At 36.3% G+C, this 12,867-nt stretch overlaps 1 protein-coding gene across 5 annotated transcripts in view; it reads right to left on the bottom strand.

Moving 5' to 3' along the window:
* LOC135419504 (uncharacterized) overlaps window positions 1-12,867 on the bottom strand; it is a 280,805-nt gene that overhangs the window by 244,447 nt on the left and 23,491 nt on the right. For all 5 annotated transcript variants that reach the window (XR_010433024.1, XR_010433025.1, XR_010433026.1 and 2 more), the window contains exon 2: window positions 2,641-2,705. Coding sequence is in view for 2 of the 5 variants with exons in the window: in XM_064665930.1 (XP_064522000.1) it covers window positions 2,641-2,705 (65 nt within the window). In the remaining 3 variants the exon portion in view is untranslated. The remainder of the gene's footprint in view (window positions 1-2,640; window positions 2,706-12,867) is intronic.

Below are 12,867 nucleotides of genomic sequence, written 5' to 3'. Positions count from 1 at the left end.
TGACAAAAATTTATCTGGAAAGAAAAGTGTTTCTTGCAGGAAATGCAGAAGCCTAGAGAGCACATGAGACTCAGAAATTATTGTCCTTTGTCCCCACCTCCTGCTGTTTAAGACAATAAAAGGCCACTGAAAATTCCATTGAAAACCTTTTCCCATCCCAATCCATCTCAGTCTGATTAAACAACCAAACCACCTGATTAAACATCTTAACCTTGGGCACTAGAATTATTGATTTATATTCAACAGTAGCTTCAAGAGATCCAACAGCTCACCCATGGTGTTGCTAACCTGTCATAGTCTACATTTCCTTGTTCAGTTTATGCTTCACTGGATTATGTTCTCTAACAGAGGAAAAACTTGTTAACTTATTAGACGACTGCAGTTCCCCGTTTTATTGTGTCACTACTGTAAACTCCTGTAAATCAAAGATTCCAATCAAAGACTAACATAATTATGCACATAAATTACGTATACATTTATATATATTCTCAAAAAAAGTAGCAGAATTTTGTTACTATGAGTGTCTCCTGCAAAAAGGCCCCAACAGGTGATTGAAGTGGTGGAGGACCTTTATTTTAGAAAAATACTGCTAGTAATTTATTATGTTAATTCATCATAGTTTAATGCAAAACGTGCTTGAGCTTGAAAGTTCTGAGCATAAAACTCAGCAGCTGGAAATCAGGCATAGCTGAAGATACTCCTGTAAGATCCAAACCATGTTTCAGAACCTTACAGTGGTTTACAAACATTCTACCACAAAGGGAGTGATGTCACTGAGTGCAACTCAATCGAGGGAAAAGTTTAGAGACTGCCCACAAATACACCCAAATAGTAGGGGGCAAGGTCAGAACTCCATTCAACACTCTCATCCCAATTCAAGTCATTTGTACTGCTTACAAGGTCCCACATGAGAGGGGAAGGATTACACAGAGAAAATCTACATTGTCTATATCCCATATAATTCATAATATTTATATTTTGCTAGGTCCCAAAATTTTTTGAGCGAGCTTGTGCTGCACTGTAGTGAGAACAGCACATAGTGAGATGACAAGCCTTGATACAAGAATAAGACCATGAGGGATGCTGTCTTGCTTTGTTATTGTTTCATTGGTTAAATAATCTATTAAAATCCATTAGATCTGACAAAGTCATTGAAGAATACTATATCTTAAAGTTTAAGAAGGTATAAATGAGGAAGGATAGAAAACAAAACAAAAAAAGGTTAATTATGATTTTTAAACAGGGGAGGGGAAGGAGAAAATTATTTAACCAAAATAAGCACCATATGACATTGGTATGCAAGCCCATGAAAGCACAGATTCTTACATTATCTAAATGACACAATCCAAACAAAGTCAACCACTTGTATCTTTCTTTCCATTCTCAGAGCTAGAAAAGTTTCCCATTAAGGTACTGTTTACTGTATTTCTCAGGGTAGAAAATTTGATGTTCTGCTAAAAATATCACAGAGCAGTCATAAAAAATTCACAAATTTCTCATCAGTGACAAACATATGAAAAGCTGTAGATCATCACAAAATACGCAGCAGTGACAGTTCCAAAAAAGTTTTTTTGGAAATTTTCCATGTTTGCTGTTTTGTAAGTCAGTCATTAGGAGGCAGCAAATGGCTCAAAACCATGTGAGAAAACAAATCCTGGAGGAAATTGAAAGTGAATAGGATGGTAAGAACTAGAAGTGGAAAATTAATTCAGATACAAAAGTAACTTTTTGTCATTCTCCACTTCAATCAGAGGTCAGGTTACATCAAAGAAAATACTTGTAAGCTATTTGTTAAATAATCATTAAGAGAAACCACACTCAAACTTTGTAAGGTTAACTTGGGAATTTTGGTAATGTTAAAAAGCAAAAGACTTATCCCAGCCTGTTTTCCTGTAGTATGGTTTCTAAGTGGGTGTCATGACACTGTCCACACATATGCATAAGGAAAACAAAACAAATCATGTCTCATAGCATTTCACTTAACTTATAACTGAAAGTTCATAGTTCTACATTATTTCCGAGCTTCCTCTTTCAAATAAAAATTTAAAAGCCAATGTGGTTTTACTAGTGCTTCATTAGCAACAATAACAAGATCTTAGCCAGTAACATTCATCCCTCTCTACCAGAACACAGCACAAGCCAAGGTAAAAATAGCACAAGAAGATTTCTTAAAAATAAAACTAAACCCCAGAGTTTCTACGAGTGCCACATTTCTGTAAAACTGCCGGTAATATTTCATATTGTGCAACCAGAAAGCTGCTTTTCAAAAGCATTTATATCCTGAATCAAAACAGAAGTGGAAAGGGAGAAACATTTTATATTCTAAGCAAGCCTGTAAATATGAAAAGATTAAAATATGGGCTAGGCTTGCTCATATCTTTGCATATGACATGTAAATTAGTATTTATTTCAAAAGCTGTATTATCTTCCACACAGGACAATGCACTTATCTATATCTCACTAAACAGTTATAGTAAGTAACAGACATGATAAGCATGAAACCACATCAATTTTTCTCATTAATGGATTCATACAGCTGTATAATATTCTTAAAATACTGAATTTGCAATTAATCAAACATTCTCAGCTTTTCTACATTAATCATAAAATACAAATAACAGAAACAAGGCATAAACTTACTATTTGTTAGGTGTTCACACTGTCCTTTGGTCTTAGTCAGTGGGAAATAATTACCCTTAGGAAATCTGGTAAGCAGAAATACAATAAAAATAAACATTAGCATGCCAAAAAGAACAAATTCAGCTTTCCTGCAAGTATTTTTCCCCATAATACTTCACAGGCAAGGTTAAAAAAAAAAAAAAAAAGAAAAAGAAGCACAAAAAGCAAAGTTGAAAAAATATATATACACATTTAAAACATAGTCCAGCAGTGTTCAAGGATCCTTGCCTCTCAAACTTTAAAGCAGCACAGACAAATGTTGAGATGCCTATAATAGAACAAAAATCCAAGTTCTCAATCACTAGTTACGCAGTATGTGTCAGTAAGGAAGACAATTTCCAAAATAATGATTAATGTATTATCCAGATTTTTTCCTCTCTCTCTCTCTCTCTCTTTTCCCCTTCCCATTCAGGTTTTTCTTCTTATAAAATGCACATAGGTTTTTTCTTCCCTGTACCCTGACTCAGGCCTGGCTTTGAAATGCATTTCAATCTCTCAACACAGACTGCTTTCACTGCATTTAGAGTCCCACCAAGGCCCAGCTTTAAAAGCTACTGATTCTTTTTTTCTTTAGCCTTCCTCACAAAGGAAGGGTATTTTGTAAATTACCAGCTCGTTCAGATCAACAAAAGGTACTTTCATAGAAAGCCCCATTTGATTTTGCTCAAATTTGATTACAAGGATGGAGAAAAGGAAAGGAAGTCAAAAAGAAAAACCCCAGATGGCTTTTTCATTCATCTCAGTGAATGAGCTTTATCTGTGCCTTTTGAAACTGTAGCAGTGGAAAAGCATTTCTGTTGGCTTAAAAAACTTGACAAAAATTATTGGTTTGCCATTTCTCATGTAACTGCCATTGGGAACTGGATGAAAAGACTTTTTCATGGGATCGCCTGCTTGGATCAAAATAATGGAGATTAGGTATTTCATTATAAATTACAGTGGGAGATAGAGCAGGCTGTCATATTAATAGCAACCTGCTCATGGCCTTCAATGGTAGCTATTCTCCTAGACAAAGGACCAAGGGGGTTGTCTATTGAACTTGTACTTTAGGCCTGATCAATTTTCTATCATCAAGGCAAAAGGTGAGGTGACTAACAAAAGAATTCACACATGACTGACCTCATAAGCCTATAGATAAAACAGCTTAAAGAAACAAAACACATCCTGAAATTATGGGTGATAAACTGTATAAAGGAAAAAGAAGAAGAGAAATGATAGAAAAAGGGAGAGAAAGAGCACGTGGTCTGTAATTCTCCCTCCCTTCTTAGGTGAATGGACATATTAAAAGCTACTTGTTTTCAGCTGCAGATAATTGCAGCCTTTGCTTTGCCATGTTCTGCCTTAAATCCTTCCATGTACTTTTTCATCCAAGACTGTTCCAATAATTTAATTCACCAGTAACCACAGTACTGAGTTTAATACAGAACTTCCAAGAGCTGTAGCTGCACACAGGATTACACATAACATATACAGAAAGGTGTCACACAGGCATTACAGTTATAATCAAATTACAGGAATAGCTGTGATCCTTTGGGTCAGTATCCTTTTATACAAAGCTGTGCTAATTAAGGGAAAGTTGGATATCTGAGTTATATAAGAAGAAGATCTCCCAGAGCTTGAAAGTCTTGACACTTTTTTCTTTCATTAAGATGTCACACAGTTTTATACAGTGTGCAAAACAGCATGTAAAATGTTCATAATATATTTAGGTACCCTTACACTTGTATTATCTGCATTTCCTTTCCTGTTTCCTCAGAGATGAAGACCCTTCTACAGCATCTGAGATACAGAGGGTAAATCTTCACTCTCCTGAAGCCAAATACATAACAGCAAGATGTTCACTGATCTGTCAGGATCAACATTTCCTCCAATTTGCTGTACAGATAGAAACTGAACTAGCCAGAACACTTTTATACACAGAACTACGGTTTCAGATACATCTTAACTCCGTTGAAATTTCCCATGTTAAACTGTTCCTATGCCCTCCCATGACATCCACTGAGGCAAAATTGTAGAGGCGTGCAAGTATTTGTATTTGAAGGCCTAAACTCAAGCTAAAGCAGCTGAGAATTCCCCTTTCAATCAGCTAACAGCAGCTCAAGTGTAAATTCACACCAGGGGAGAGAACAGCAGTCTAGACTTTGGTTTCAAGTCCCAGCTACGCAACCACCATGAAGTCAGGATATTCCAAGTTTTCTGAGATATTTAGGAATTTCTCCTTGCAGTGATACTGCAGTTACACAAACGAAGCCAGCCCCTGATCCATGGCACTTTGCCACCTGTCAGCATAGCAGTATTTATGTAAAGACACTGAAATAATCCAGGCTAAAAACAAGCACTTTTTAGTGATGTAAGACTCAGGAACAGAGAGACAGAACACACAGGAGGCTACAAACTGGGTGCAGGGGAGGAACTTCTGAGTCAGAACTTTGCTGCAGAAGAAAATGCGTTGTTGAATTGAAGAGTCCTGCTGAAAACAAACATACATTTTATTATCACACAGGAACGTTAAATAACTCATTGTAAGTACTTTCTGGAAGTAGAGACAAGATGAAGACACCCAAACAGCAGCAGTATGTGTTACGTTTTGGTTGCCAACACAAAAAACCTGAGAGTCAGTGACAGAGCACACACCCCTAAATACAGCTCAGATACACAGCATCAGAAATTCATGGAGCCCCAGTGTAATAGTATCTGCCCATTATCCCACAGATGAACTGATCATTACTAAATGATTAGCAATTAATCCCAACTTTACATCCTCTATAAGGGGCTCTACTGAGCAGTTACAGAGGTAAGAGCTCTTGTAATCATTGTAGATAGCTCTCTGAAAATATTGTCTCTGTGCTCAGTAGCAGCGACAAAGACAAACTGAGTATTAAGAGCTATTTGAAAAAAATATAGACCAAGCAGAAAAATACATTTTGTTACAGCATCAACATAATTTGAGTACCCCATATTAAAGGGCAGGAGCAAGGCAATATACCAAAAAAGGCACACAGGTGTGTGTCATTTCCAAAGAAATAATTAAACAAGCACTGACTACCATGAAGACATAGACATAGACAAATTTGACCCTCAGAACACAACTCATACAAGACGTGAGCAATTACTAATCTCATAATGCACACTGGACAATTATTCAAAAAAAAAGATAGTTTTTCTTTCTGTTTTGCTTTGCTTATTTAAGCAGGAATCCACTCACTCTCCCACCTCCTCCCCACCCCTTATAGCATTGTGGGAAACCTTAATGATAAAGATCCATTACTTTCCATTCCACTTCTTATCCTCACAGACCTGCCTACAAGGGATATTGCCTGCTGACATTGCTCTTGGAAGCAGGAAGGAACAAGAATCCAACTCTGAATTCAGCTCCGATGTTCAAACAACAGCACTATTTATTTATAAGTACCTGCTGTATTTCCCGCTCTGGACTTTTCCATATTGACCAAGTACTGTTGCCCAAACAGTTATTCTTTATGCTAAAGTGCAATTTTTGTGTAACAAGTCTGGATACGCTTGAACATCTGCTTCTGGGTAAAAGCTCTGGTAACTGGCACAAGGAGACAGAACTAGTAATATTTGAGATTATTTTTAGACTGAAAAACATGGTTGATACAAAATCTGGCTTAATATTTGATAATTGTCAAGTAGTAATCCCCTGTAATAACCAGAACTGATATCTCTCAAAGCAGTTTTAATGAGAATTTGTGAATAGCTATTTTATTTTTGAATGATAACATACGTTAACCAAAATTAAATTTCTCAGGTAAATGAACAAGGATCTTTCTAAGCTTAACCTCTGCATTCCGTGCTCCTGTAAGATTCAGTCTGTTTGGACATGCTGATTCCAGGGTAAGGACGTCATTGCCAAAGCTATTGAAAACAATTTTGAGAGATCACTTTAAGAAATGTCCACCCAGGTAATGCAATTATAAAATATGTGTCCACACAGTGGGCCAAGACAATCAAAACCTTGAGAACAATTCCCCTTGTAAAAAAACCATAAAAGCTGTTTCCATTGGCTTTTGCTGGTTTTTGTTTGAGATGTGTTTGGTTTGTTCTCAGCTTTCACATCACAAACTCCTTGTCATGTTTTTCTCTCATCCATCATCTCAGTGCAAGAGACCTGCAGAACAAACAAGGTCTGTTACCCCAATGTCTATCAACCTCCCTAGTTTGCATAGACAGACCCTTTGAACAACATGTCAGCTAACTGCTTATCCCTGTCCCGTCAATTCTAAGTAACTGGAAGTAACTGGAATTGAAAGATAATTTGGGGGTTTGAAAGTGCATATCAAGTTGGGGGTTTGTTGGTGGTGGTGGTGGTTTCATTGTTGTTGTTGTCTTTCCAAAATTCTTCTTAAATATACTTTCTGAATAATCTTGGAACATAATTCTTACAGCGTGCTTCAAAGAAGTACAGCAGACATGGCCAGTAGGGCTGATCACAATACATTATGCTGAATGAAACTTCTTGTTTTCTGATGGAAAAAAATGGACTGCACATATTCTTACATGTTTCTCTGAACTGGGGCCCGCATGAGTAACATTCAGAAATGTCTATTTTCACAATCTCCAGCTAGAAAATTGTTTGCCATCAAAATTCAAAGTGCATTCTTGGCAGTGAACAACAAAAAACAAACAAACAACCCCCCTCCCCAAACCAAAAAAAGAAAGAGAAATCTTTTTTTTCCTGTCGAAGGAGAACACACATTTATAAGACACTTTTTCCAGAGAAGGAAGACAGTAATAATTCTTAATTCTTAACACTATAATTCTTAGTCCAGCTTAGGGCTGTAGAAGGTTCATTATCAGGCAGGAAGAGAGCTAATATGCGTAAAGAGTCTGTCAGATATCATTAACATTTTAAATCACTGATGTTGCTAAACTCAGGCAGTATTAATGGCATTTGAGGAAGCAATGCTATTGATCAGAGAAAGCAAAAACAGAAGCACGCTCGTTTTTGGCTTCTGACCACAAAACTGTCAATGTCTGCTAAATAATTTCAGATAGAGGAGATAAATTCATGACACAACACAACCACAGAGTGCTCTGCCAGTAACTCACTCCCATTGGTACAATAAAAGTTCTATTTAAGTCATTTGATTCATTATGATTGCTACACTATGGCATGGAAAACGACTTGCTGGGAAGGCAGTCCCAGAGCACCCAGGATTTTAAGGTGAGCTTATGGAATGTCACCAGGCACCCAAAGGAAGGCAGTGCAAGTCAAGGGGTGCAAGTGTGCTTTTCTCCAGGCATGGAACTGTACTTAGGAAAAGAGTCCCTCCTCCACACTCACCCCTCCTCCTTCTTACATTCCATTGTATTGCTTCCACTTTCCTGACTACATTTCTGAAATCACTGTAAATAGAGTGTATATGGTTCAGAGAATACACGGAACACCTGATACAGATACTCCTGAAAAATATTCCGTTCTGAAAGAGTGGTTTTAACTCCTTATCTGATAGATCAAAAAACAACCCTATTCAATCTGGGTATTCAATAACTGCAAATTAAAGTATCTTAAAAAAAAAAAAAAGAAATTAATAATTCGAAATGCAAAAAGCTGAATCATACATTTGGATGAAAAAAACTATTTATGCCACTTGAAGAATATGTTCTATCAGTAAAAACCTATAAGGCAGTGAAAGGAGTATCCAGAGCTCCATTTGACTGTTTTGCTTCAGCTGGGGGCAAAGGTACCGGGCACGTTAGGACAAGGTGCTTTTTCATGCTTGATTAATTTTCAGGAATTGATTATTTAAGACGTTCTAAATGAAGTCAGATATGCAAATATTGCATGAGAAACTAATTAACTTAATTACATTTTTTCATTCATGTATCACTATATATAAAATATGCTGGCTTTTTAAGTCAAAAACACTGTATAAGAAGTGATTGATTGAACTGATTAATACACAACTTGCAACCTGAACAATACACTAGACTAGGACTTAAGTTTTCAGGTAACCACAAAAAGGAAATCATATAAGACAACAGCAAAGAAAAGCAATGCATGCAACATTTTAATAAAGCCAGAGATTTGACAAACAAGGTTGCTCAAGACAGACACATGGAAAAAAAGAAATCAATAAAAATTTCAGTGTGGTTTTTTTCAACAGAAAGGAAAAGAAAGAAACAAGGTGATATCAAATGCTCCACAATGGAAAGATATAAATATGGACATAAATATTTTAAATTTTAGTCATCTCAGCTAGAATTTAATTTCTTTATTGCCTTCAAGTATAAGATGCAAACATCTCAAAGTGGAAACTGTGAAATAAGTATAAAAGAATAGCATGTGCATGCACAGGCAGCACCAGAAAAGTGAATAAATTGAAGTACAATTAGCAAGAGATAAAGAACAAAAAGAAGTTCCATAAATACACTTCAATGTAAGAGGAGGACCTAGGAAAACTACTGGCTTGGCAGCAGCTTGAAGGCAAAATTAAGCTATTGACATACTGTGCCAAGAAGTCTGAACTGTTTACTGCTTTATTAACAGTGGTTACCTTGAAGGTCAATTGCAATCAACTGGCTCCTGCAATTAAAATCTATTTAAAAAAAATAAAATACAATACGTAAAAAAAAGAGGAGGGAGGACACAATGCCAGCACAGAGGAAAGAAAAGATTAGGAAAAATATGTAGGTCAAATAATTCAAAAGTAGCTATGCCATATTACATTTGTCCAAAGTCTTGGAGAATTGGATGAATATCAGAGCTGTTACTGCTTGAAAGCTGTTACCAGAATTATTTCAGAAAGCACATGATGGATGGACTCGGGTACAAAAGCCCTTAGAAGAGAAAAAATGCTGCCTGACACAAAAGGGGAAGAAAAAACTATAGCCTAGTTACTTAAATTTTCTTTGCTTTCTCAGTTTGTAAGTAACCTAAAAAAAAACCCAAGGAAATTAATAAATGAGCATGAATTCATCGAGAACAAGGCCTAACAAGGTAACAAGCCTTGTAGTATGGAAAATAATTGATGCTGCATTTCATGATTTAAAAAAGACTTTTGGCATCATTGTACAGGACTGTCTCTTGATCTAACCAAGAAATATCATCAAACCAGTATTATTACAGGGTAAATAGCTATAGAAAAAAAAATATCCTATAGCTATCAGTGACTCACTGTCTAAAAGGAAAAAGGCATCTAATGGAGCTCTCGGTCAGCCTTGAATCCAGCACTATCCTTTATTTTCATCATTAAGTCAGAAGAGAGACTGTTCCCATAATACTTCACAGAATCACAGAATGTTCTGTGTTGGAAGGGACCTACAAGGATTGTTGAGTCCAACTCCTGTCCCAGCACAGGACAACCCCAATAATCACACCCTGAGCCTGAGAGCATTTGAAGGCAGGTATAAATTGGGAAGATCTTCAGGCACACTGGGAGACACATTTAGAGTCCAAAAAGATCTCGGTAAAAATGCTTTGCAAGAGATGAAGTGTGATTCAAGGACAGGTACATTATTATTCTTCTCAGAAATGTTAAACAGCTGAAATGTAGGTTTAGACACGGTGCAACAGTTCTGCACTAAAGCAGCTGGATCTGAAGCTAAACCTGAATCTACCAAGCTATTGCAAATAAAAGCAGGCATCATACTGGAAGCTTCAGAGACAGAATAAAGCATGCAATGAATGCCATCTGAAATTATCTTCTTGCTTTACTTGCTTTTGAGAAGGCTGTAAATACATTAATGTTTAGTTGTGGACACTGCCTGCAGATTAAAAGATGCAGTTAATTTGAAAAAGCAGCAGACTAGAAAATAATCTGCAAGAAAAGACTGAAATATTGGACCTTATTCCAGAAAAGATTTCAAAAAAACATCGTTATAACACAACAGAAATATGCATTTGTATTCCAGAAACAGAGACTCGAGTTAGACAAAAAACTTTGAGTCAAAAAAACCTTTGCAGAGGTAAAGACAGGCGTGCAAGGAAAATAAATAGTCTTGGATAGCTTTTGAAACTGGTTAGGAAAACATCTGTCAGGAATGGTTTAGTTATAACAGATTCTGTATTTAGGACAATTTCTTAAGGTTTCTTCCAGACTCTTTCCCACTTATTCTTTAATCTTACAAAAATGATAAATCATAAAAGTAGCTGAAAATATAATTTCATCAAATCCCACTAAAATTATTAAATATGTCAAGATTTAAAGTAACTTTTCCTCAGAACTTTTCAAAGCCAGAACACTCTCTAAGCCAAGCAGAATCAGTTATGTCCCCGTCCCATTTTTCCTCAGAGGGGTAGCAGCAGTTGTAGAGCTTTCTCCTGAACCTTCCTCTTTCCCTTCTAAATCTTCAGGTGCATCAACCAAACATGGAACCTCATTGCATGTGCCTTTGAACTTATGAAATGAGAATAAACCTGCTCATATGGGACTACAGCATCAAGTCCAAAAAAACACCACACATTATAAAAATCCACATCAATAGCCTGAAGGAGGTGTTCCAACACATGAAGATACAATGCTCAGTAATCTTAATACTTGGAAAGTATTAGACAGTAATTAAACAAATCAAATAAACATCCCTCTCTGTCCATGTCAATCTAACACCAACAGTATGGTCACGGTTATCTTTAATTTGACTTCTGTGTTCCAGCCTAACACAAGTGATTTCCACATCCTGACAAGTCCATCTTCAATTACCATGACAACACGAACACATAATTATATACATGCATTGAAAGCAAATGTAGAGGAGTAGAAAGCACCCAGAGGACTTTGTGTTTGTTACCTGCATGCTAAACAAACTCACACCCCCTGACTGCAATGTAGGTCTTTACAGGAGTTCATAACAGTCAGCAAAATAGTGAATTAAAATTATTTGAATTCAACAAAACATAAACTCAACAATAAGATTACCTCAAGCTTCATTTTGTTCAACTCCATGAGAAAAACCTCCAAAAGCTAATAAAAAAAGTCAGTGGTTTCACCCAGGAATTTATTATCAAAATAAATAATTTGATAAGAATACTTATGCAATGACAAGTACAAGGAGTTTAAAACCTCTTTTTTTGGTAAATATAGCTTTCCTATATTGGCATAACAACCTGAAAGAATTGTGTCTTCTATATAACGATTTATTTTTAGGACACGTTTTTTAAAAAAATCCCCAAGTTTTCTTAAATATCATAGCCTGATCATCTCTGTTCCCAGTAACATATTTAAAACAGTTGTGAATAATTATAATTCCAGTCTGTGTGCCCATTCAGTGCTAATTTTTTATCCCTATGATTTTATCAACAAATATTGCAGTTATCAGCTATTATCAGCTGTGGTTGCTTCTGAGGTAAAAAGAAATGTCTTTAGAGGACTGAAGTCATCAATCTCATTTAACCAGGACACTGAAGTTGGTAGCTATGCTGGGCATTAGTTTCAGCTCTTGAGCAGGGAGCAGAAGTTTATTACTGTACTTCTGAGAAATCAGTCCAATTCATCAAGTTATGTCAGTGCAATTTCCATCACTGACATCTAATTTTTTTTTGTTGTTTTTCTTTTCTTTTTTTTTCTTTTTTTCTTTTTTTCTTTTTTCTTTTTTTTTTTTGGATGCAGGAAAAAATAATTTTTGCTGTAAAATGTCAAAGTGAAATGGAGATATAACTTCATAACTATAGGACCGGTCATTGACTATTTTCCCTAAAGAGAACCCCCACCTTTTCCCAGGACACAGAACCTTTCACCATCACAAGCTCTGTCTTTGTCAGCATGTGGAATTTGTCCTCTGCTCCCGGAATCTGGAGATCAGAAGCTCCTTGTCAGTAACATGTAACTCTCACTGGTACACGGCAGCAGCTTTGATATTCCTGCTTTCCCAAACTGTTGTCCTAAAGGAGCTTGGGCAGATAACAAACTTAAACCAGAAATAGGAAATAGCACTCACCTCACTGATTTCAAAGAGCAGCACTTACATTATTGAATGGATAAGACTATTCATATGCCTTACTTGTCCAAATGAATAGAATGAATATCTTTGAATGTCTTTCAGAACAGGATAGAGAAAAGAAAATCTCACACAGGTATGAAAACATTAAACAAGCACTTCCACTAGGGGAAAAAAGAAGACAGGAGACTCTGAGTTCATTTAAATGAACGACAGTAACTCTCCTAGACCTTTAATGGGAGCAAGATTTTATCTGAGATGAGAACCAAAGAGACAGAGTGAGGTAGGGTA

Source organism: Pseudopipra pipra, chromosome 10, assembly GCF_036250125.1.
Source record: "Pseudopipra pipra isolate bDixPip1 chromosome 10, bDixPip1.hap1, whole genome shotgun sequence".
NCBI lineage: Eukaryota > Metazoa > Chordata > Aves > Passeriformes > Pipridae > Pseudopipra > Pseudopipra pipra.
This window is presented reverse-complemented; position numbering and strand designations above follow the sequence as displayed.